This window comes from Pseudophryne corroboree, chromosome 2, assembly GCF_028390025.1.
Source record: "Pseudophryne corroboree isolate aPseCor3 chromosome 2, aPseCor3.hap2, whole genome shotgun sequence".
NCBI classification, from domain to species: Eukaryota; Metazoa; Chordata; class Amphibia; order Anura; family Myobatrachidae; genus Pseudophryne; species Pseudophryne corroboree.
In genome coordinates, this window is record NC_086445.1 from 596,139,158 (window position 1) to 596,165,863 (window position 26,706).

The following is a 26,706-nucleotide window of genomic DNA, read 5'->3' on the forward strand; positions in this document are numbered from 1 at the left end:
GTTTTTTTAGGCATCATACTGAAATGCAATTTATGCAACCTCACCTATTAGAACCATGACTAAAAGGGTTTCCTTTTATCTAGCGGTATGGCGTGCAGCTTGGGAAACTGCCCTCTGACACATTGCATAATTTGTATTTTTTGAACGTCCTTTTATGTAGCGGTGTGGCGTGCAGCTTGAGAAACTGCCCTCTGACACATTGCACAAATAGTATTTTTTAAACATGTATAAAGGCGGATGACTATTTCTGATCTGGTGATTTGAAATATTGTGATTTGATGGGTGCTTTGGCCTTGTGGTTTACAAGCTGCAGATAGAAAAAGCCAAAACCTAGCATGGAGCTTGCTGAAATCTTATAATAACTCCCAGCTATACTCTGCAGGAAAGATAGACTTGCACGTGCCGGAGTCACATGCCCGAAATTAGAGTGTGTGTGGCCTGGCTTGAAATGCTGTGCCACAATACACCCCTACATTTTCATCACACTGGGGGCATATCCAGCACTGCGGGAGCTGCTGGGTCACCCCCAGTCCCTCTCTCCCATGAACAGACGCAATGTCATTGCCCCACACTGTGGGACGGCAGTACAATGCCGAAAAGCGAGACTGTCCTGAAACAATCAGGATGGTTGGGAGGTATGTCTTATAAAATCTCCTCTCAGGTGTCAGTATGTAGTTGAACAAGTGCTGTTAATACTCTTCACAGAATGAAAGTTTACATTAGGATGTGGGCAAACAAGAGAGAGTTTTCCATTGCGAATGGTGAGTAAGTAAGGCTTGATTGTGAAAAGCTCACAGAGGTCAACCACATATCCAACAACATATACTGTATAACAACATGGGCTATAGCCCTCAAAAAGCCTTCATTTTGTGAAAGTAGAAAGTGGTGTATGATATTAATCTACAAAGCTGCATACACAATAAACCATTCGCAAGAGTGTAAGTACTACCTTTTATTACCAACAGGCCTTTTCAACCACAATTGTCAAGAATACAGATTATGTCATTAAATGGCCCTTGATGTCGTACCTATATTTAATTTTGCATACAAATGCCACTGGGCACAGATAATGCAGATATGAATAATATATACTGTGTGACCTATAGCACTGGTCTTTAAGCTGCTGTTCACATCACTGTTTAGACTGAGAAGTGCCCGTGCTATTGACCTTATAGGCCTGCCAGTTATGTGGCATTTCAAGCTTCCTTGGCTTTCTGCAAATGTTTGTGGCTAGTCTGTAAATGCCGTATGTTTGCTCATTTATCACACTGCAAACAACTTGTATAAACATGGTCTGCTATTGTACATCCCGCATTGCCCGGACCTGCCTGGCAGCAATTCAAAGCAGAGGAGAATGCACAAGAAATATTGGGGCAGATGTATTAACCTGGAGAAGGCATAAGGAAGTGATAAACCAGTGATATGTGCAAGGTGATAAAGGTAGCAGCCAATCAGCTCCAATATGTAAATTAACAGTTAGGATCTGATTGGCTGGTGCGTTTATCACCTTGCACTTATCACTGGTTTATCACTTCCTTATGCCTTCTCCAGGTTAATACATCTGCCCCATTGTTAGGCTTAGCTAACATTAATGTACATGGAAGTTAGTGATTAGATGAGGGATAGATGAAGGAATATCAGAACTACAACAAATTCATTACCTCTCTTTCAATTACAAAATATAATTAGTGACACTTTAAAGAAAAATGGAAAAAAAAAAAACCATGAAATCAAAGTGTAGTGCATGCAGCAACATCTACTGGCTGCCGCCCATCTACCACTTAATGGTGCTACAGAATCCTTTCCTTGTATAAATCTCTGCGGCTGAATGAGAGGCATCCATTCACGCAGTAATACTGATCGTTGCGTCCTTAGACACCACTATCAGTTCCACAATAGTAGCTTCCAGCTGACTATGGCCTCCTATGTGAGCAATCAAGTGTCTGTGTACACAACCACTTTCACTGACACGACCAGCACCATAACATCACCACTAAATGGGCTACTTTTATGTGAATTTCTAGCTACCTCCCAGTAACACCCATCACTTTCCCTCAACATTTCAGATACTGACCTCAACAACACTCTGTGTAATGTATGCGTCCTAGGAGTATTTAGGCATTTTCATGTATGTACATTTCCAATACATCACTCAGCTACATGAACAATGGCATTGCATGCGGCTCTGAATCAGGCCCTTAGGGGTCTATTTACTAAGCCGTGGATGGAGATAAAGTACCAGCCAACCAGCTCCTAACTGCCATGTCACAGGCTGTGCTTGAAAAATGACAGTTAGGTTCTGGTTAGCTGGTACTTTATCTCCGTCCACTTTATCTCCAGCCAAAGCTTAGTAAATAGACCCCATAAAGAGAAATGACAGTTGTATACTACAACCCATGAGCACCAACCCAGAGTTGCTTCTGAATAACCAGTGTAATACCCTGCAGAAAGCATGAGATGCTCCTGCTGCATATTAACTAAGGTTGTCCACCAAAGGAATTCCCACCAATGGTTTCCATATACGATAGGAAACTATTGATGGTTTGATCCAGTAATGGGCATGCCTATCAGACATGAGAACTGCTTGGATCAATTAAAATTGCAGTGTTTATGTAGCAACACAGTAAGAAGCTTCCGTAAGCCTAATACTAGCTGTGACCGACGTGAAAAGGGCCTGGAAAAGTGAACCCAACCACCTTCTCATAGCCGAATGACAATAGTCATGTGACTTGGTGTAAAGGAATATAAAAAAAATCATTGCCGCCATCACCATCACGACCATCTCCACTGATGGTGGAAAAAACATCGGACTGCCAATCACTAGCAAACCACTGATGGTTGCCTGGTGAACTCTAATAGTAACAGTGAGATGGACATTAGTGAGAGTCAGAAACCGTCTCCCATCAGTGGCCAGCAATGTGAGGGACTCAATCAAAGAAAATGTTGTTGTCCCACTAAAACTAGGATTCCTACTAAAAAAACAAAGACAACCCAGCTCAAACGTAAGTTACTGTATAAAGTGGTACAGGTAAAACATGCAATATAAAAATAAGGCTACAGGAAATCTAACAGCTACATAAACTGACATTTTATGACAATGGTGTCAGCTGTGTTCACAAATGAAGTGTCTTTTAATGTAGCAATATTTTTCTGGGTGTGGAGTAAACATGTCTGACAATTTCCTCTGAAACATTTATAGTCTCACACTTGCATATTATTCAGGACTAAAGTATACACTGACAAACACATTACATACAATACAGGATAATTAGCATGTGTGCATAAATAGTCCCATAATTATTAAGTAGTAAACACATGCTATACAATGCTTTTTCCTTTACAATTTACTCATAATATTGCCAGACTATATTATTGTCATTTGGGCTAATAAAGACAAATATATATATTTTTCCCAATAGTAAAAAGCACACAAACCTGCAGAAATGCTCCACCACTGCCAATGAGGCACAGTCATTTGTGTTTGTGGTTCTCCATTATGGCAGTCTCAAACAAGGTAATGACAGCAGTGTGTCCAATGCAGTCTAAATAACAATATTGCACATTGTAGCACAAAGATCATATTTGGAATACATATTAATGTATACTATTAAAAGTATCGGTTATAGCTTCCTTGATTCTTTGTTTCCTTCTTTCAACTTGCTAGTGGGGGCACTTCGTCCCACCTGTGCATCTCTTGGTAGATTGAATGGGCAATCTGAAACTAGGCACCAGACTGAAACCTACTGCACCACGGATTAACCCAGTAAAAGATTGTTCTTCATTTTCACTGAATTACAGTCAGGAGTTTAAAGCACATGATGGGTTTGTAGCACAGAGGCCTCGTTTTGCTGTTTTCCATGTACATTTGAAATAAGAGCGGAATGCATGACAAAGGAGGAATCATCATTTTAGGAGTTTACTGATCAGCATTTCAGACCGCTTTATTTTCAGCACATTATGAATGGATCAGGAATGCATAGAAAATTACTGTATTGGTAACTGGTGTCTGGTGAAAACAGTATGAAGATATCATTGTATTGATCCTTTTTCAATGGCTGAGTAGTATGCGGAGGAGAGATAAAGCAAAACCATGTTTACTCTGTTCTGGAAGATAAAGTTTGTTGGTAGGATATTACTACGGGGAAGGTGAATGTTGTTGATTATCCTCACGATGTGGTCTACCTCTAGAAATACCACCTGTAATTGGGAGACAAAGGTAAAATTGGTAAAGCAGGACTAGAGTCAAGAAAGATGCAGTAAGTATAATATATCCTCTCTCATTATGGGGTCGATTTACTAAGCCTTGGGCAGAGATAAAGTGGATGGAGATAACGTCCCAACCAACCAGCACCCAACTGTCATTTTTCTAACCCAGCCTGTGACATGGCAGTTAGGAGCTGATTGGCTGTTACTTTATCTCCATCCAAGGCATAGTAAATAGACCCATATGCCTCCTTTCAACTGTAAATCACTCCGTGACTTCTCCACTCCAGATGTTTCTGATTTTAGAAATCTCCCTACCCCTTACTATTGGCTTTCTGTCTGATTTTCCTAATAAGGAATTCCACCTCCTCTCCCCCATTCTACACACCTGTGATATTCTCCAAGGTACTAGGAGCAGATGATGCCCATAGCAACGGAGGTCTTCCTGGTGCTGCATTTTCCGTATTTTGGGAATTTCTCACCCTCCTATAGGACCTCACTCCATCAATGCTGCTAAATGAGAAGAGTAGGATTACTCCAGATTGTACAATAATCACATCAGGATCCTTACCTGTATCAGACTTACCTATGACTGGAAGAATGTTCAGCTGTATAGCGAGGGGGCTCAGACGCCCGACGCTGGAGTCCTGCTTCACAGACACCTTCCCATTCATGTCCAGTAGGAGAGCATGATGATGTACTTAGCGGCCGGTTAGGAGAGGTGGGAGGGTGGGACGAAAATTCGTGACCTCCTGGACGGGATGAAAGATGAGACTTGCTACTTGTGAGGAAAGGTATAATGCAAAATGTACATTATGCACTACATATAAAGAAAGTTACATGTAAGATCCCTGACACTGCTCATCAAGCCCAGCTGCCTTTCAGTTGTCTCTAAAACAGATCATTAGCAGTATGTGACAGACCTTAATAACAAGGACTCTGGATAATCAAGCCTTTGGAAATAAAAAAAAGTGTGAATGAATGCAAAAAAATAGGATTTTAATTACCTACCGGTAAATCCTTTTCTTGTAGTCCGTAGAGGATGCTGGGGTTCCATTTAGTACCATGAGGTATAGACGGATCCACTAGGAGCCATGGGCACTTTAAGAATTTGATAGTGTGGGCTGGCTCCTCCCTCTATGCCCCTCCTACCAGACTGAGTCTAGGAAACTGTGCCCGAGGAGACGGACTTACTTTGAGAGAAGGATAGATAAAGATAGTGGTGAGATTCCGAACCAGCACACACAAAACAGAGGAAAGCTAAGCTAACCCAACTTTAAACAGGAACAGCAACAGCTGAACCAACAATACTTAACCAAGTAACAGTGCAGGAAGAACGAAGCACCGGGCGTACGCCCAGTATCCTCTACGTGCTACGAGAAAAGGATTTACCGGTAGGTAATTAAAATCCTATTTTCTCTTACATCCTAGATGATACTGGAGTTCCATTTAGTACCATGAGGATGTACCAAAGCTCCCACACCGGGTGGGAGAGTGCTGAGGTTCCTGCAGAACTGATTGACCAAACTGAAGGTCCTCAGAGGCCAAAGTATCGAACTTGTAGATCTTAGCAAACGTGTTCGAACCAGACCAAGTAGCCGCTCGTCAGAGCTGTAAAGCCGAGACACCCCGGGCAGCCGCCCAGGAAGAACCCACCGACCTAGTAGAGTGGGCCTGTACAGATTTTGGAATCGGCAAACCTGCCGTGGAATAAGCATGCTGGATAGTGAGCCTGATCCAGCGTGCAATTGTCTGCTTTGAAGCAGGACACCCAATCTTTTTGGGATCATATAGAACGAACAGCGAGTCCGATTTCCTGTGATGAGCTGTCCTCTTTACGAATACCTTCAAAGCACTCACAACATCCAAAGACTTTGAAGTAGCAGAAGTGTCGGTGATAACCAGAACCACAATAGCTTTGTTGATGTGAAACGCAGACACCATTTTCAGAAGAAATTGCTGACGAGTTAGGAGTTTAGCTCTGCCCTCATGGAAAATTAAATAGGGGCTTTTGTGAGACAAAGCCCCCAGCTCCGACACACGACTTGCTGAAGCCAAGACCAACAGTGTGACGGTCTTCCACGTAAGATATTTTACGTCCACCTCCTGTAATGGTTCCAGGAACTGCAGCACCAAATTGAGATCCCAAGGTGCCGTTGGAGGCACAAAGGGAGGTTGGATGCGCAGAACACCTTTCAAAAACGTCTGGACCTCAGGGAGAGAAGCCAATTGTTTTTGAAAGAAAATGGACAAAGCCGAAATCTGGACTTATATGGAGCCCAGACGTAGGCCCACATCCACACCTCCCTACAGAAAAAGCAGGAAACGCCCCAGATGAAATTCCACTGCAGAATAATTTCTGCTCTCACAACAAGAGATGTAGGGGGTAATTCCGAGTTGATCACAGCAGCAAGTTTGCTAGCAATTGGGCAAAACCATGTGCACTGCAGGGGGGGAAGATATAACATGTGCAGAGAGTGTTAGATTTGGGTGGGTTATTTTGTTTCTGTGCAGGGTAAATACTGGCTGCTTTATTTTTACACTGCAATTTGGATTTCAGTTTGAACACACCCCACCCAAATCTAACTCTCTCTGCTCATGTTATATCTGCCCCCCCTGCAGTGCACATGGTTTTGCCCAACTGCTAACATATTTGCTTCTGCGATCAACTCAGAATTAGGCCCGTATTTTTTCCAAATACTGTGGTAATGTTTAGACGTTACCCCCTTCCTGGCTTGGATCAGAGTTGGATAACTTTGTTAGGGATCCCTCTTCTGGCTAGAATCAGCCGTTCAGCTTCCATGCCGTCAGACGAACGGGCCCTGTTGCAGAAGATCCTTGCGAAGAGGTAGAGGCCACGGATCTTCGAGGAGCATCTCCAGAAGGTCCGCGTACCAGGCCCTTCTTGGCCAGTCCAGAGCAATGAGTATTGCTTCAACCTTTTCCCTTTTTATTCTTTTGAGAATTCTTGGGATCAGAGGAAGTGGAGGAAACACGTACACCAGGCATGTCCAAACTGCTGCCCTCCAGCTGTTGAGAAACTACACATCCCAGCATGCCTGACAGAGCTTTAGCATTCTTTGACAGAAAAACTGTGTCAGGGCATGCTGGAATATGTAGTTTCACAACAGCTGGAGGGCCGCAGCTTGACAGCTTGAGCTTCTTGTTGAGACGAGAGGCCATCATGACGATTTGTGCATATGCCCACCGATGAGTCAAGCACCTGAACACTCCCGGGTGAAGGCCCCACTCCCCCAGGTGCAGGTCGTGTCTGCTGAGGAAGTCTGCTTCCTTGTTGTCTACTTCCGGAATGAAAACCGCTGACAACGCCACATCGTTTTTTTCTGCCCAGAGGAGAATTCTTGACACCTCTGACATTGCCGCTCTTTTCGTTCCGCCCTTTCGGTTTATGTACGTCACTGCCGTCACATTGTCCGACTGGATCTGAATGGCCCGATCGTGAAGAAAGAGGCCTGCAGAAGGGCATTGTATATGGCCATGAGTTCCAGAATGTTGATTGGAAGGATGACTTCCTGACTTGACCATCTTCCTTGAAACTGCACCCCCTGGGTGACTGCTCCCCAACCTCTGAGGCTTGCGTCCGTGGTTAACAGGATCCGAACCTCCGACCCTCGACAAGGTGAGAAATCTGTGGCCACCAGAGAAGGGAGATCCTGGCATTTGGCGACAGACGGATTCTCTGGTGCATGTGAAGATGCGATCCGGACCATTTGTCCAACAGATCCAGCTGGAAAGGTCTTGCGCGAAACCTTCCGTATTGAAGCGCCTCCTAAGAGGCCACCATTTTCCCCAGAAGGTGAATGCATAGATGCACCGATATCCGGGTTGGCTTCAGGACATGCCGAACCATCGACTGGATTACCAATGCCTTTTCCAACGGAAAGGAACAATTTCTGCGACTCCATGTCCAGTATCATTTGCAAGAATGGGAGCCTCTGTGTTGGCTCTAGGTGAGATTTCAGAAGTTTCAGAATCTACCCGTGATCCTGGAGAAGTTTGGTTGAGAGACGAATGCTGTCCAGCAACCTCTCCCTGGACGGCGCCTTTATCAGAAGATCGTCCAGGTGTGGAATTATGTTCACTCCCTGCTTGCGGAGTATAAACATCATCTCTGCCATCACTTTGGTGAACACCCTCGGTGCCGTGGAGAGACCAAATGGCAGGGCCTGGAACTGGTAGTGACAGTCCTGCAGTGCAAACTGTAGATAAGCCTGATGAGGCGGCCAGATCGGAATGTGAAGGTACGCATCCTTGATATCCAGAGACACTAGGAATTCCCCTTACGCCAGACCTGCGATCTCCGCTCTCAGAGACTCCATCTTGAACCTGAACATTCTTTAGAACAGGTTCAAGGACTTGAGGTTCAGAATTGGTCGTACCGAACTGCCCAGTTTCGGTACTACAAACAAGTTTGAATAGTACCCCTTGTTGTGCAGATGAGGTGGAACTGGAACAATGACGCGAGTCTGTACCAGTTTTTGGATGGCCTGCTGTAAAGTTATACTTGCCTCTTGTGAAGCTGGTAAGCCTGATTTGAAGAATATGTGAGGTGGGAGCTCTTGGAACTCCAGTCTGTAGCCCTGGGAAATAAGATCTATGACCCAGGGATCCAGGCATGAACTTGACCAGATGTGACTGAAGAATTTTAGTCGGGCTCCCACCTGGGAGTCCTCCAGGCATCGCGGTCCACAGTCATGCTGTAGGCTTTGAGGAAGCAGAGCCTGAGCTCTGCTCCTGAGCACCTGCAGTTGCTGGTTTGCGTGGTTTACCTCTTGCGCCCATGGAGGCCGCAGAAGCACCTCTGGGTTTTCCCTTAAAGTTGGCTGTCCGAAAGGACCGTAAATTTGAAGCTGAATAAGCTTTTCTGGCTGGGGGAGCTGCGGAAGGAATATACGTAGACTTACCCGCAGTAGCTTTGGAGATCCATTGTCTAATTCGTCTCCAAACAAGGCCTCTCCTGTGAATGGTAGGCCTTCCACGCCTTTCCTGGAGTCCGCATCAGCAGTCCACTGGCATAGCCACAAGCCCCTGCGTGCTGACACTGCCATAGTGGTGGTCCGTGCATTAAGCAAACCAATGGCTTCCACCATAAAGTTCGCAGAGTCCTGTATATGCTGCAGGAGTAAAAGAACATCCCCCCATAGACAAGAAATCTAACCCCTCAATTAGGTTACCCTACCATTTAGCAATGGCTTTTGTGATCCACGCACATGCAATAGTGGGTCTCTGGGCCATCCCAGCAGCTGTGTACAATGATTTGAGTGTAGTCTCAATTTTACGATCAGCCGTATCCTTTTGGGAGGCTGCACCAGGGACAGGCAATACAATTTTTCGTGACAGCCTCGAGACTGATGCGTCCACTATCGGTGGATTTTCCCATTTTTTCCTATCCTCCAGAGGAAAATGAAAAGAAAAGAGCAACCTTTTAGGGATTTTAAATTTCTTCTCAGGACTAACCCACGGTTCTTCAAACAGGGTATTCAATTCCTTTGACGCAGGAAAAGTGACTGAGGACTTCTTTTTTACATTAAAATAAGATTCTTCACACTCCTCTGACACCTTATCAGGAATTTGCAGAACATCTCTGATAGCCTCTTTAAGAGCCTCTATTCCCTGTGACAGAGCAGCATCCCCCCCTCCAAATCCACCTTACCCTCTTCCATGTCTGACCCGTCAGCGTCAGAGTCAGACTGCAGGATATGGGCCAGAGGGGATGCAGTCAATTTACCGACAATCAAAATCCTGACGGTCAAAATCCCGACAGCAATTGACCGATGGTCAAAATCCCGACAAGGTCAAAATACCGGCATTTAAAATACCGACATTTATAATGTCAACAGGTCAAAACGTTGACATAAGTTTTTCATTGAAACCGACTTGTTCATACTTTACCATCCCAGTAGACCTGGAGGGGGAATATAATAGTGGTACACTTATATAGTGTCCATGTCAACCTATGTTGACATACACGTTAAAAAACAACAACGAAAAACTTGTGTCGGCATTTTGACCTGTCTACATTTTACATGTCTGTATTTTGACCTTGTCGATATTTTAAATGTTGGTATTTTGTCTATGTCGGGGTTTTGACTTTGTCGGGATTTTGACTGTCAGTCAATTGCTGTCGGGATTTTGATTGTAGGTATTTCATACCGATCCCGGCCAGAGATCGTTTTTGCGGACAAATGGGAGGGGATTAAGACGCTGGTTTGGGGACTGAGTCTCTATTCATAAACTCATCCACAATCTGTCTTAAGTATTGCGTCTCTCTCTCATTGCGGGATAGTTTTGTAGAAATATTTGAGATCATTCCCTTACTGGAATTAACCCACTCCGGTTCAGCCCCACTATTCTGGGAAGGTGCACTGCCCTGAGTACCCAGTAGTGAGCCCCCTGGTGAAGAGGAATACTCCGCTGTACAAGAAACACACTCTTTGCCTGACACAATGTAAATGTGACAGCACACACACACACACACACACACACACACACACACACAGGAAAAGGTTAAACAAAATTACCCTACAAAGAGCCCTTCAGGGAGACACAGAGTTATTTTAAGCCAGCCCCCACCGCGCCCCTAATCGCTAATGCCAAGCTTAGCCGGGTTGCAGACTAAGTACCCTGATAGGGGACTTAGTACACTAATAATCGCTCCCCCCCTGCTATGAACCCCTGGTACCGCTGAGATAATCTGGAGTCACTCCGGAGGAGCTACGCGTCCCTGTCAGTCAGCGTCTGTGTCCACTGCAGAGGGAAAATTGTGCTGGTGAGCTGCTGGATCCGCTCATAGTGAAGGCCCCGCCCTGTCAATGGTGCGCGGTCTACTCGCTTTTTTTATACTGGCTGAGGTAATCTAGTGCTTAAAATGGAGAGAAACCATTTTAAGGCTGTTTTTGCCAGTGTGGGTACTGTGAGACGCGGCTGTGTACTGTGTCTGGAGACGCATTCCTCCCCGGTTAGAAGCCGTGCGTCTCCGTACCCTCATGCCGCCATAAGGGCCAGCGACCCGCTACCAGGACGCCGGCTTAGTACTCACCACTCTTCATTCTTCTGACTCTGATAGGGGTGGCGGCGTGCTGCGGTAATGTACACTCGCCGTGGTGGGGCTTGCGAATAGTTCCCTCAGGAGCTCAGTGTCCTGTCAGCGGGGAACGGGACCATTAACCCTTCAAGAGGTTGACCCGTTTTCCCCCTAAGTTCCACGAAGCAGGCAGGCTGGTGCGATCCAGTCCTGCCTGAAAATAACAAATATATAAAATAAATGAAGAAAACTCTTCAGGAGCTTCCATAAGCATGACCGGCTCCTCCGGGCACATTTTCTAAACTGAGTCTGGTAGGAGGGGCATAGAGGGAGGAGCCAGCCCACACTATCAAATTCTTAAAGTGCCCATGGCTCCTAGTGGACCTGTCTATACCCCATGGTACTAAATGGAACCTCAGTATCCTCTAGGACGTAAGAGAAATAATACTATTATGGTTGTTCCTCGCATGGTTTAAAATGGTAGGGTCTGTATTCAGGATGTAGTCAGGATCCCGGCAATAATCAGCAAACCAACGCCGGGATCCCGGCCGCCAGAATGCCAGCAGGGGGCCGAGGGCTAGTCCCACTCATGGGTGTCCACAACACCCACAGAGTGGGAATAGAACCTGTGGCGAGTGCAGCGAGCCTGCAAGGGGCTTTATTGCGCTCTACCCCCTGCCGGTATTCTGGCGGTCAGCATTCTGGCGTTGGCATGCTGACCGCCGATATCCCGAACCCAACCCCTGTATTCAGTTAGCCACAATATGCGGCTGTTTATTACTAGCATCAGATCTCTACTAGGTGTGTATATGTTTACTGCAGGATAAGTCACTAGTGCATTTCCTCCTGTAGTGATACATAGACAATCTTGCTGGTGGCTGACCACAGGAACAAATGAGATACAGAAAGGGAAAGATATCCTTCCCTTCTCCCACTATCAGTAACTGGCATGTTTCTCATTTAGGGACAGTTGTACTAACCCTTGGAGAGAGATAAAGTACTAGCCAATCCGCTCCAGTCATTTTTCAAACACAGCCTGTAACATGGCAGTTAGGAGCTGATTAGCTGGTCTTTTATCTTCCTCAACTTTATCACTCTCCAAGGCTTAGCACAACTGCCCCATAGGGCCTGACTCCGAGTTGGACGCTGCTGCATCCGTCTGTGTGTCTTTTGCAAGTTTTGATTCTGCAACTTTATGCAAATACCTGTACAAACCCTTCCCTGGTGTACAGCCGTGTGTCTGATTGTGCAATGACTGAGACGCCCACTTTGAGCATCTTTAGACTCTCAAATACCGCTTAGTGCATCTTTAGGTGATCGGTCGCACCATCAAACTTGCACCAGCCCCATGCTAGGTGCCGATTGTCAGAGTATGGCCTCCAGTCAGCAATTACGCGAGTTCGCAACCAGTTCAGTGACATGCCCATATCACTTCCATAATATGCTCATAAGCTGGACCATTACTCTGACACCTACTTGTCACTGCCCTGGAACGCCCAATACATTTTTAAGACTTATAGTTTCTGAGGTGCCCAGTAAGTGATAATTAGAAATGAGATTCGTTTTCACTAGTTGTACTGGTTACAGGAAACAAATATTCCATTATAGGAGGTTATGATATTCATCTGTACTCACTGCGACTATGTGTTTTGGCAGGAAGGGGAGGCGGCATCTCCTCACTCAGCACTCGCTGTATAGGTGCTGCTTTTGAAGGCATAACAAATGTTTCATATGTCTTGTTGCTGATGTCCAGTCCCAGTGAGGTTTGCCTGTGGTAGGACTTGACTGAAGAAGGCAACAAAGCATTCTGGGAGAGTGAAAGTGGGCTCAGCTGGAAAGAGAAATGGAAGACACATAAGGGTGCAAATAAATACCCCATCATATCATCCACATAACATTGATCCTAAGCAGTTACACACACATACATTAACACAGCAGATAGGGTTTCTACTTCTAATTGCCAGTATTTTTACTCAAAAGACTTAAATTCAATTACTTATTGATAATTTTTTATTTTTGTATACTTGAGACTATTGCAAAATAAACTAACAAGAGCCAAAACAGTAAGTATGATTATATGGAATTGTGGAACTAGGCGTGGACTGCCAGCTATGAAACTTACTCTCGTGACAGGAGACTTTGCTCATGTCTTAAGTTTAGACATTAAGAGGCAGATGTATGAAGCCTGGAGAAGTGATAAAGCAGTGATTAGTGCAAGGTGATAACGCAGCAGCCAGTCAGCTCCTGTCAATTTACATATTGGAGCTGATTGGCTGGTGCATTATCATCTTGCACTTATCACTGCTTTATCACTTCTCCAGGCTTAATACATCTGCACCAATGTTCCAGAGTACAGTGACAGTCTGGCAGCAAATCCTCGTGCAGGTCATTCATTACGACTCACTGCCAGAACTTCCTGCTAGTACAAGACAGATACAAGATGACACAGGACAGAAATATTACTGTAGTGTTTTTCTCCCAGTTACCATTGTATCTATCTTGAAGGAAAACTGTTAAGATGCACATTTTTCAACTTTCTGCATACAATTAAAATAAATGAGCAGTAAAGGGCATTTCTAAAACAAAATAAACTTTTATTCCAGTTTGTGACTAACAATGTATTGAGAACAGGATTCCTTTAAGAGTGCAATGGTACACAGATTTGTTGACAAACAAATGTACAATTAATTTCTTCACCAACTGAGACCCCTCTGCATGCCCATCATTGTACCCAACCAAAGAAATAAAATTAACAGATATGTAACAATAAAGTGTGATTCCAATGTTTATGATATCATGAAAAAAAGATGCCACCTTGCCATGCAAGGCTGTATGACGTGCTTCAAAGCTCAAAACCCCTGTGTTCTGCATTCTGAAGCACTTTTTCCTCCAAGACATCACAGAATTATTTTCACACTGCTTAGGATGACAAGGTGGCTTCTTTTTGAAGAGGTAAATATTTCATCTGGAAGGACATTGTCGAAGTCGGAAAAAGAAGATAATACAAACTACACACAGACAGGTGCTTCTCGGTGGTAGAGTAAAGGACGCAATTGACGTGTATGGATGCACCATGCTTCTTTACCGTACATCATGCACAGAGTCGCACACTGTGCGTGTTGCAGCGTGGTGGGTGTATATACGGTAAAAGGCACAATCACTGAGAAACGCCATAAAGACGCACACAGACACTTATTTCATACAACACATAAATTACACAGATAAAACATGTCCAGCAACAGACTTGTATTATATGGTATTTATATAATAGAGTGTAAAACCAGATATATATGTATTATTGTAACGGAACAAGATAAACATGTCATGCTTGGTGTCAAAATAATCAGGGGAATGAGTGTGCTAATTTGATAGCTGTGGTTAGATTGTAGCACATTGCAACGATTAGTTATGATTGAATGTAAGAATATGAAGCCACATTCTAAAGTGAACAAAAGAATCTCCCTGGCAGAAACCAGTGGCCAACCCCTATGATGTCTTCTTCAAGGCTGGACATTGCTTGCATATGAACTGACCAATGACACATCATGAATGAGATATCTCCCTCCCCTGGACCAATAACAGAAGACTCAGTCCCAGACATGTACTTCTCCCCCAATACACAGGATATAGGTGATTCCCCTCACCCAAGAACTTCTGTTTGCTATTTGATGTTATGGAGAGGACTGTGTATTGAGGGACAAGGTAATGTATGTATGCTGGCTGTAATGGATTCTTTTGCAATGATCTGCTTCTTGTGTAATTATAACATTATAACTGAATGATATATACTGTACATGTGATATATTGTATACATATCCTTTTAATATCAAATATAAACATCTCTGAGCATTGGACCTCATACAATGTGTGCAAGTACTTGTTTTCTCTTAAGGGATGTAGTGTTTGCGACGTACAATGCACTTTTATCGTATATGGTAATCAGATGCGCCTTGCGTCCGCAGCATATATTAACGCTGGCATTTTAAATATTTATTAGAAATAATCTGAACTTCTCAGTTGGGGGCTCGCAGACGGGATATCACGTACTTAATGATGCGAATGTACAGATGCTGCTGTGGGCTACCAGCTAAAGATGTACGCATCTAGATGCTGCTGAACCGTATGCCGTTTGTTTTTTTGTGTTATCAGTAGGGACAATATATTTCTTTGTTGTGCGAGTGTGAAAAAAATGCACAATATTTGAAATGCTACAGCGTATATTTTTATTGTTGCTAAACGAAGTCATATTGTGTTTGATTCAGATTGGATTGTTTATCTGTTAAGTGACTTTAAAGAGCATTTAAAAGTTGGTGCATAGGTGTGATATAGCTGTGTTAGCATGCTGAGGCCTATTCTAACGCAGGCCTAAAGTAACAAACTTCCGGTGCTTGTATAACTTGTGATTTATTTGTGACAAAGGAACTAGTGTTTGTATTTCTGGCCGCATGGTGTTACCGCCATTTTGTCCATGCACATGGCTAGGAAAAGGGGGAGGAGCAGTGGCCAGTGACTTTCAGTCGGTTAAACAATCTGTTTCCTTTGTCACAAATGAACAATATATATGTACAAATTCATCACCATGAAAAGAGGTCACAGCAGCGCCAGCTCAGCAACTCCAAAAGTGGACCTGGCGAAGACTGTCTTCCACTAGAAAGAGGGAGGAGCCATCAAAGGAGATTTGCAGGGAACCTCAGTGCTCCTCAGAAGAAGCCCAAAGGTAAGTAAAGTGGAGAGGGTTTTGTTTTTTTACTATACACTACAGAAAATATGGGGCTATGGATATTTGTTTATGTTACTGAAATGGGCACAGACTATTGTTATCTTACTGACCGGGGACTTACTATTGTTATCTTACTGATTGGGCATAGATTATTATTGCACTACACAACAACCCCGTACATCACTACACCTCCCCCTCATATGCTGAACTACATCACTACTCTAAATCCCCTCCAATATGCTGCACTACATCACTGCATTACCTCCCCCTATATGAGGCACTACATCACTACACTACAGCCCCCATATGCTGCACTACATCCCTACACTACATCCCCAACACGCTGCACTATATCACTAAACTACATCCCCCTATACTCTGAACTACATCACTACTCTACATCCCCACAACATGTTGCAATACATCGCGCCCTCCTATTCGCTGCACTACACTATACTACATATCATCCAAAATGTTGCACTAATGTACATTACTACACTACATCCCCCTATATGCTACAATACATCAGTACATCAGCCCTTAATGCTGCAGAGTAATTATATTGCCATCCCTATATGTTGCACTAACTCACTGCAGTGTCCTACACTAAATCACTGCAGTACACTTCACTAAATCATTACATAGATACATAGGACCAGCACTACATAATGGGCTAATAAGTACAGTATGCCCAAGTGACAGTAAAATGTGCACTCTGTCCATGGCTGCCTGCACTCTGCAACATTCAACCTAAATGTACTACAGGCGCACTGCGGAACACATGGATCTCCAGTGTCTTATCCGAGACCTGGCAGGATGGGAGCACATCCTTTCCCATAGTCGTGCCTCTGGAGATAGCTGGATGACGCTCCTCAGCGTTGTCTCATAGCCCCGCCGCACACAGTGGGGATGCCCGCAGGATGCTGGAGAGCAACTGCGCGGGGAATCACTGGTTGGAGGTTGTGGCTTCCTGCAGAGCAGCGCTGGGGCCATATGTCAGCCCAGTGTAAATATTCAGCCCATTTGAATGGACTCCCCGGGTCCCTCCGGGCCCTAAGCAGCCACTTAGGTTGCTAGCGGTAAATCTGCTACTTATAAGACTAAAGGGGGCACAGATTATTAGTAAAAGCGTACACTAGTTTGCAGGAATCTATGACCTGCAAACTCTCTTTGTTCTAGGGAATAGGATTGCCACCTAGCAACAGCTGGTGGGTTAGGTGCAAGTCTCCCTGATGATCGCTGGAAGGGTAAAGTGAAAGAAACTTTCACTTACCCTTCCACAGCCTGGGGAGAGCGGGGACAGAGCCGCGGGTAGCGGCCGCTCCCGGACACGTTCGCGCGCATCGCGGTCGTGCGCACACACGCTGGGCACGTGCGCGCGCACCATATAAGGCGCTAGGCCCCGCCCCCAGGTTAGATTTTACGGAAGCTTACAGATGGCAATCCCAACTAGAACAAGAGAGTACATTTTTTTTAAAAGGGGGTAAGATCACCCTAGCTCCTGTAACCTAGTAACAAAGGACAAGGGAGACTATATATATGCAGAAACGAAATGTGTTTACTAGAAACCCTTCAACGGTAATACATTTGATAAGAAACAACAACTGGCGATGGCCAAGAAGGAACTGTTATGCTGTTGTGAAATTAGCATATAAGCAAAAACTCCTGCAACTTGCAGAACTTATTAAGGATATTTGTAAGGTTATTTTTGTTCTTTAGGTTGCTGCGTCTGCTTCTTCTGACCTTTTGGAGCGCCTGAAATTCAAAGAGATAAACAGGCATAATTAATGACTGTTGTTAGAGATTACAACCAACAGACCTAGCAAGGTATAGGGTGGGTAGGGTGGGAGCTGTTGCTAGGTGGCAATCCTATTCCCTAGAACAAAGAGAGTTTGCAGGACATATATTCCTGCAAACTAGTGTTTGTTCGTCGGGAGGCTTGCCACCTAGCAACAGCTGGTGGGTAGACTACCACATACCTGGTGGTTGCTATAATGAATTCTATCCTTTGAGTATCAGAAGGCCTCCAATAATGTTTCACGAAGGTACGAGTGGACGACCAACGTGCGGCCTGCATTATGGATTGTAAGGTTAAGCCTCTTGCCGCTGCCGATGTGACGGCGGCTCCGCGGATGGAGTGTCCCTTGAAAATGGAGGTATCTATTCCTGAGCTTTGCATGGCAGAAACTATCCATCCCCTGATTGTAGAGGGTCTGGCCGGACGAAAAGGCTTTCGGCATGTGATAAAAAGGTTAGAAATGTTATCTCTCCATGGAGCTGTTGTTGTGAGATAAGCGGATAAGCACTCAACTATGCAAAGATCCGTGTCTGACTGGTCACTGACTAGGTCAAACTCCACCAAAGGGTTTTGAATGGAACTGGTTTTTCTGTGACCTTTAAGGACGATATGGAACCCCATTGGAGTGGTTGTCATCCAGGGTTCGGATGTGTCTATTAAGGAAAGTTCGGCTCCTCTGGCTGCGAAAGCTAGTAGAGAAGCCAGTTTTCTTGAAAGATTGGAGATGTTGGAATCTGAAGGTATTGTGGCTAAATAATTTAAGAAAGGATTAATGTCCCACGTGGAAGAGTATCGTGGACATGGAGGCCTAGACAAGAAGATACCTTTGAGTAATCTAAGGTACATCTTGTTTTCCGTAAGCCCTGGAATGAGAAGAGCTAGGGCTGAGCCATAAGACCGTATGGTGGCGGATGCCAGGCCTGACTCAAACTTAACGGCTAGGAAGTCTATTGCTAAGTTAGGTTCGGAAAGAGAAGCCGAAGGAAGATTTTGAGAAGCTTGCCAAGACAAACTCATTTATGATGGACTGGTACCTGGATTTTGTTCTGGGTCTAAGGGAAGCATTGATCAAGGTTACTGAGGCGGTCGAAAGGTTAGTAGTGGTAGGCAACCGAGTAATGTCGCTATCCACATGCAATGTGGAAGTTCCTGAAGGAGGTCAGGAGTCCCTTGGAAACAATCCTTGGACATGCCTAGGGGAAGCTTGGGTCCCTTGCGAAGAGGATTGATCAAGGGGAACCAAACTCGGGAAGGCCAAATGGTGTAAACCAAGTTGAGTTGAGGTACTCTGTCTGTCTTGATCTTGTGAAGTACCTTCAGTAGCATAGCTGGGGGAGGGAAAGCATATGGGAGAACTAGTTCTGTCCACAGAAAGGACATTGCGTCCGAGTGGAGAGCCCCTTGAGTCCAGATTTTGGACACGAAGGTTGGGACCTGTGTGTTCGATGGAGTTGCAAACAGGTCTACTTGCGGTTGACCAAAGGTTTTCACGATACTGGTGAAAATTTCCGGTCTCAGAGTCGCCCGATCCAGTGTTAATTTCTTCCTGGATAAGGAGTCGGCTAACTCGTTTAGCTCTCCTGGGACATATGTTGCAGACAGGAGTATGGATCTTTCCACCGCCCAGTTCCATATGTCTATAGCTTCTTGACAGAGTGTCAGGGATCGAGTACCCCCCATTCTGTTGAGGTAGGACACTGCAGTCCTGTTGTCTAGACATAGGAGAACTGAGTTGTTCTGGAAGGTCGGGGGAACTAGAGAGGAAAGTGCTAACTTTGCCGCCCTCAATTCTAATAGATTGATGTGCGCTGTCGATTCTTGAGTGGACCATCTTCCCCTTACCGCTCGGTCTCTTGTAAATGCTCCCCAACCCGAGAGGGATGCATCTGATGTGATGACGATGTCTGGAGGAGGAGGTAGGACAGGTCTGGGGGATGGTAGCCGAAGGTCCTTCCAACTGCGAATCTCTTTGAGAACCGAGGGTGTCAAGATGATCTTGTCTGACCAAGTCCATCCCCGACGAAGGAGAGCAGAAAGAAGAATCTGAGAGTGTCTGCAGACAAGGGGAGCGTGGAGAAAACCGGGATCTAAAGATCTCATCTTCCCTATGACTCTGGCCAAGTCTCTCAGCGAGAAACGGTGTTTCAGGGTTCGAGTTACGAAGTCTTGAATGTCTTTCCACTTGTCTGGGGGAACTGCTATCGAGAAAGAAGGGATATCTATTAAGAAACCCAGAAAAACAATTGACTGGGTGGGTGTTAATATGGACTTGTCGTAATTTACTGTAAACCCTAGGTTCTGGAGGAGAGAAAGAATTAGTTATTTGTGAAGCAGAAGGGTTTTCTGGTCTGCATGGACTACTAACAAGTCGTCTAGGTAGATTATACAAACGTATCGTTTTCTGGCGTAGGTGAGAGATCACTGCTTTCATAAGACGAGTGAATGTGTAGGGAGCGTTGGAACGGCCGAAAACCATGACGGTCCACTGATAGAGAACGTCTTTCCACAGGAACCTTAGAAGTCTTCTGTGGTTTGGGTGCATTTGAATTGTGTGAAAGGCCTCCTTGAGGTCTATTTTGATACAGAAATCGTTCCTTGTTAGTAGGAAAGGTATGTCGGCTAAGCCCTCCATACGGAAAGAGCGAGGTTTTATGTGTCGGTTGAGAGATTTTACATTTAAGACTGGTCTGTATGAACCGTCCTGTTTCCTGACGGGAAAAAGGTGACTGACCCAGTCTCTTGTGGAAGTGTCTGCCAACTCTATTTTGCCTAACTGTAGGGCAAGGGATAGGACTCCATCTAATAACGGACTGGCATTTTTTGAGCAGGGGAAAATTTGTCGTGGAAAATGTAAAAGGGGCAGGGATAGACCTTTTTCCACGATTCTTAGCAACCACCTGTCTGTGGTAATCTGCCTCCAGGAGGCTATTGCCTGGGAAAGACAAGGAGGAGGTTGCAAAGTAAAGTGACTTACCGTATCCTCTCTCTTTCCTGGGGACGTATGTGCCGCCGGACCCTGCGCCTCTTGCAGTCCGTGTTCGGGGCGGGCCACCTCTGTGAGCTCTGGGAGCGCCTCTGTAGTCTCGGGTCGAGCTGCTGGCTCCCGCAGGACGACCCTCCTGATGAAAGGGCCGCCTGGAAGGCTGAGGTCCTTTAAAGTCTGCAAAGGATTTGCGAGCTTTATAGCGGATGTTCACTTCGTCTATGAAATCGGGTCCGAAAAGGTCAGAATCTATCAGATTGGGGACATCTACTGGTCTGGGTGCTAGGTTAGTTAGCCCTGCATTAGCTAGCCAGCGAGTTCTACGTGAGTTTGATATGAAATCAAATGTCTGACCAATTATTAAGGTAGCCCTACTAATAGCTTTTATGAGTGCCATTTTGGAAGCTACCAGGGAATCTAGGGAGCCCCCTGAGACGCCTTCTTTTTCTGCTTTGTCAAGGACAAATAATAAAGGACCGGCGGCGTCTGAAACCTTAAATTTAATTTTTCTTAGCAATTTATCCATAGTGTCACTATGGACTTTTTCTCCCACGAGTGAAGTTTAGGCCGGATCGATGTCTGGGGCAAATAGGGCCGGAATATCTGGGATGCCAGTGTGGTTACGGAGAACCATATCATCCTCCTTAACTAATGCCGTTCTAAAGGCTAACTGGGCAAAATTGTATACTTGGGAGCGTTCGCTCAAAGCCCAGTGGGCTGAATATATTTTAGAAGGTGGCATTCTACCCGCTAAGGCTACACGGGACATCTGCAAGTCAATATATGCGCCTCTGCGAGAGGATGCGCTAGTCCTGGTTACTTCCTCTGCTTCCCAATCTACTGGAGGGTAACCAGTTTCCCTAAATGCATGGGAAAGGGGGGTTGTATGACTATGACTAGTCCCTTTATGAGCGCGATCCTGTGCAGGTTGCCGATCAGTGACAAGGAATGTATGTCGGCTGTGGGCAGGAGAGGGGGGGTCTGCTATGGCCCTTAGAGGTATTCCAAGCACTGGCAATACCTGGGAAAGAGATATTTTTACCTGAACAGGCATCTCTAGAAGAAACATGGTCAGTGTGTTTCTTTTTACTTGTGCACTTTCTCACCACTCTGTGAGAATATGAAGGAGGAGAAGGAGTCTTAGCATTCTGACTGACTTCTCCCTCCTCAGAGCTGTCTCTGTTGTCATCCGACCTGACAGGGTTAATCATTTTTCTTCTCTTAAATATAATATCCTCATCTGAGGAAGTTGTTGTGTCAGCAGCTTTTTCTAGGCTCTTCCTAGAAGGCTGCCTGCCTCTCTTGCTGCGTTGTGGGGACACTATCAGGGTGTCTGTGGCTGAAACAGACACTGTGTCCTCCATCCTCCAGCGCTGAAGTAAAATCTAACCTGGGGGCGGGGCCTAGCGCCTTATATGGTGCGCGCGCACGTGCCCAGTGCGCGCATGTGCGCGCTCCTGTGGCGCGCGCAAACGGGTCCGAGAGCGGCCGCTACCCGCGGCTCTGTCCCCGCTCTCCCCAGGCTGTGGAAGGGTAAGTGAAAGTTTCTTTCACTTTACCCTTCCAGCGATCATCATGGAGGCTTGCACCTAACCCACCAGCTGTTGCTAGGTGGCAAGCCTCCCGACGAACAAATAGGGTGTGCATTTACTTGTATTTCCCTGTACCTAATTTTTAAAGGTAAGGGCTCACAAACAGTTGGATGCAAACAAAAAAAGTGTGCCCTTTGCCTAGGGTAACCATCCCATGCTGGTGGCACTAGGGTTATTTCAGAACTGGGATGTAGGTGTTTGATTATTTAGCAGAGAAATGCAGGGGGCATGTGAACTACACAGGGGGCATGTGACACATATCTGGGGGTATTTGCGGCACAAAGGGGGCATGTGGGAAACACGCTGCTGGAGGGGGATGTGATGGAAATGCTGAGGCATTCGTGGCACGCAGGGGAACATGTGGGAGACAAGCTGCTATGGAGGTGGCATGTGGTGAAAATGCTGCTGTGTAAGATGCACAGGCATTCATTGCAATAAGGTACTAACTGCCTTGTTTTCCTTTAACATGGGTGGGGGGCCCAAAGCATATTTTAGCACCTGTGTTCACCACTGCTTACTTGCTTATATGGTGTTAAAGTCAGATAAATCGGATGAAAGCATAGGTCACTCATCGCACAATTCAGTTGAAAATGATGGCGATCGAACAATCTGATTGGCCTATTTGATGGTTTTCGATCTGGTTTTATGTGATCTGACTTTGGGGGTCATTCCGACCCAATCGCTCACTGCAGTTTCTTGCAGCGCAGCGATCGGGTCGGAACTGCGCATGCACCTGCGCCACAGTGCGCCGGCGCATTCCAGCCATCGTTGCCTAGCGATCGCCTCTGAGGCAGAGGCGGTCGCTGGGTGGGAGGGGGCTGGGCGGCGGCGGCAAGCCGCCGTTTAAGGGGCGCGGTCCGGCCGATGCAGGCGTGGCCGGACCGTTGGGGGGGCGGGCTGCGGTGGCTGCGTGACATCACACGCAGCCGCTGCGGGCCGAGGAGCGACAAGTAGCTCCTGGCCAGCATGCTAAAGCTGCGCTGGTCGAGAGCTACTCTTGAAGTGCAAAGGCATCGCCGCTGTGTGATGCCTTTGCATTCTGCGGGGGGCGGACTGACATGCGGGGCGGACTAGCCCTGTGCTGGGCGTCTCCCCGCATGTCAGTGTGAATGACCCCCTGTATACGATCTGATTGTATGCGATTACGATCACATTATTGCAATCTCATAAAGGTCATGAGTTATATTAACATTGGTATTGTCTAAGGATATGATTTAAAGATGAAGTTCATGAATTTGAAATACTTAAATTATATTTGCAACTGAACGTTGTAAAGACGCTTTTAGGTATTCAGTAAACAAACTGCATCTGGATAAAAATTATTTGTGTACTCAGTATGCAAACTGCGTACTATTTAGACTTGTCTTGTCTCTCATTTTAATAGGATGCTTCCAGTGATCCTGCAGAGATGATTGCATTGTGCGGCTTTTAAATATGATCAATACATTAAAACTGTAGTTAAAGTATGCATTATCTAACCAGATTTTACGGGTCTATAGGAGGGAGCCTGATTGAATACATGTGGCAGGACAAAGACTCACTTCAGGGGACAAAGACCAGAGGATGTGAGCTATGGGACGTCGAGTTCTTGGGATGTTCTGACCCTTAATCCTATAGATGTTTATCTTAATTGTATAGTTTATTTACAGTTGTGATGTCATAGCCTTTTTCATAGTGAAATGTATAAATGATACAGCTCTGGCTCCGAAGGCTGAGAGCATTCTGTATAGAAGCTTGGGGCAGTGCTGTTCGTGCGCGTGCGTATGTAATTGGCGGTACTTATACTTTATATTTGCGAATAAATAGCTTTTGAGCTTTAAAACCAAAATGATCAGATAGAACTATCTTTTGTGGATAGAAAGTATTGGCTTTAACAATGGCAAAAAGTATCTACCATCCATGACATTAAGGAGTATTCCTTTAGTATTAGATCTTTAAACCATGAGGTTATTAGCAGTAATTATTATTATTATTTAAACAACACTGGTAATGCATTATTAGATAAACTAACCTACCATACATAAAGAGGCTGATGCAGATTAAAATGCAAGTTGGACTCAAGGCCTCCCCTGTTGCACATATTTGCATGTATTTAGAATTGTATGCACCTCTGATGTCGGATCACCCCTATCCGTAACCTTTGTTTTGACATCCATCATTATCATCAGTAATAATCACTTAAACCAGCTTATACTAGATGCAAAGGTCCATGTGAAAACAGACGTAATTACACATACACAGACCTGCATTTCAGTTGACACACCCTCTCTAAACATAGCCTACATGAGATTGCCCAATTACATCCTAGTTATGGTGTGAAGTACCCAAATGCAGATGCATATGGCTTGCATGCAATAGTGCATTGCCTGTAGTTGCATATGCTTGGATCCAGAGCATGCACAAAGCAAAAACACACCAGGTACGTTTCACAAACACATTTGACCTCTATTGAGCGTCAACCTCAAAGACTATATTTATTACTATTATACTAAGTTGTTACAATTCATATTAAAATCATTATAATGTTCCTAAACAAATAAGTTAAAAAGAACTACGGTTCTTTTTTCCCTGATACAATTCCATAATTATAACACAAATTTAATTCATAATAATGTTCATTTTATATGGCTACTCATTCTGATGCTATAAACTACCTAGGGCAGTTTGCAGCTCGACTCTATTGTCTTACTTAATGGGGGTCATTCCGAGTTGATCGCTAGCTGCCGTTGTTCGCAGCGCAGCGATCAGGCTAAAAATCGGCATTTCTCGGCATTCGTATGCACCGCAATGCACAGGCGCGTCGTACGGGTACAATGAGCATTGTCGGTTTGCACAGAGTCTAACGAAGATTCCAGTCGCACGGCCGAACGCAGGAAGATTGACATAAAGTGGGCGTTTCTGGGTGTCAACTGGCCGTTTTCAGGGAGTGCTTAGAAAAACGCAGGCATGTCTGGAAAAACGCAGGCGTGGCTGGGTGAATACTGAGCGGGTGTGTGACGTCAAAAGCCGTCCCTCCGTCGCTAGAATCAACGCACACGAAGAGTAACAACAGGGCTGGTCTTGTTTTACACAAAATGATTTTGCAGGCGCTCTGCTGCACAAGCACTCGAAAATACACTCCCCAGTGGGCGGCGACTATGCGTTTGCACGGCTGCTAAAAACTGCTAGCGAGCGATCAACTCGGAATGACCCCCAATGGCTGTTAATTCTATGATCTGATACACATTTTTTCATAGAGCAAGGGGTGTGTGGAGCGAGGGCCTGATTAGACTAGTGCACAGAAGATGGGCTGGTCTACTCACAAATGATATTACTCCCTGCTCATATAAAACTCTGTATGCTTATTCATATGTGCTAAGAACAATAAAAGAAAAATGCTGATGGTATAATACTGTAAGATATTAGTGCTGACTAAACAGTTTTTATAATTGGAGTTACGGAAAATGTTACTAAGTTCACAGAGTATGACATTTGGAATGTGGCTTCCATCTGGTTCTACTAAGCTCAGTTTTAAGGACTTGGCTTCATTTATATTACGCATAAGTGCTAGCCAAGACAAAATTGTGTTCCTATTATACACTATTGAAACTTGAAATCATTAAAGGAGTTAACCATCAAAAAACTATTTTCATATTTACTTTGAGTGTAGTACAAGAAAAATAAAATCCTTTTCTCAGACACCATGGTAGTGAGTGGGCACATTCATATTTGGTGTTTGAACAGCCATTCAGTTTCAAATCGACATAGCCACAACAGATAGAAAGGATACAGGTTCTCAAACTCGGTCCTCAGCACCCCAAACAGTTCATGTTTTCCAGGTCACCTGTGTATTTTTAAAATGTGACAGTTGGTGATACACAGTGCACCTGCTGGGTGACCTGGAAAATGTGAACTGTGTGGGGTCCTTAGGACCGAGTTTGAGAACCACTGCTAATACGAGGGAGAGAAGAAAAAAAAATAGAAAATAAACATAATTGCTCAAGAGCACTAGGTTCTCTTTCCTCCAATGGGGTATATTGGAAACCTTGTGAGTTTCCAAAATAGTCCCCATTAACGCCAATATGTACCTGCTAAGTGGCGGGATGTATCGCATCCTAAGGCTGATATCCTATTAGCCGCAGTAAATTATTGCTGATGGGGTTATCCTATTAGCACAGATGCCGTCGCTTTTTTAACTAATCATGGCTGCGAAAATGCAGTCCGCTGCTTTTTGCGGATCCTAAGGGGTCTATTCATGCAGCAGTGAAAAGCCCTGTTTTGCGTTAAACAGGGCTTTTCTCTGCTTACCGCAATTCACAGAGCCGGTTACCGTGGAGAAGTCTCTGACTTCTCCAGCGGTACCCCCGCTCTGTGCCTGAATCGCAT

General features: G+C 45.0%; 1 protein-coding gene across 2 annotated transcripts in view; it reads right to left on the reverse strand.

Moving 5' to 3' along the window:
• Positions 1-1,544: 1,544 nt before the first annotated feature.
• LOC135038279 (arf-GAP with SH3 domain, ANK repeat and PH domain-containing protein 3-like) overlaps positions 1,545-26,706 on the reverse strand; it is a 141,510-nt gene continuing 116,348 nt past the window's right edge. Inside the window, exons 22-25 of one of the 2 annotated variants that reach the window (XM_063954637.1) lie at positions 12,884-13,079; positions 4,790-4,955; positions 4,592-4,713; positions 1,545-4,197 (exon numbers count right to left, since the gene is read on the reverse strand). In XM_063954637.1, the coding sequence (XP_063810707.1) occupies positions 4,136-4,197; positions 4,592-4,713; positions 4,790-4,955; positions 12,884-13,079 (546 nt within the window). In that variant the 3' untranslated portion in view covers positions 1,545-4,135. Of the gene's footprint in view, positions 4,198-4,591; positions 4,717-4,789; positions 4,956-12,883; positions 13,080-26,706 lie in introns of both variants that reach the window. The other variant, XM_063954636.1, reaches the window with a different exon arrangement.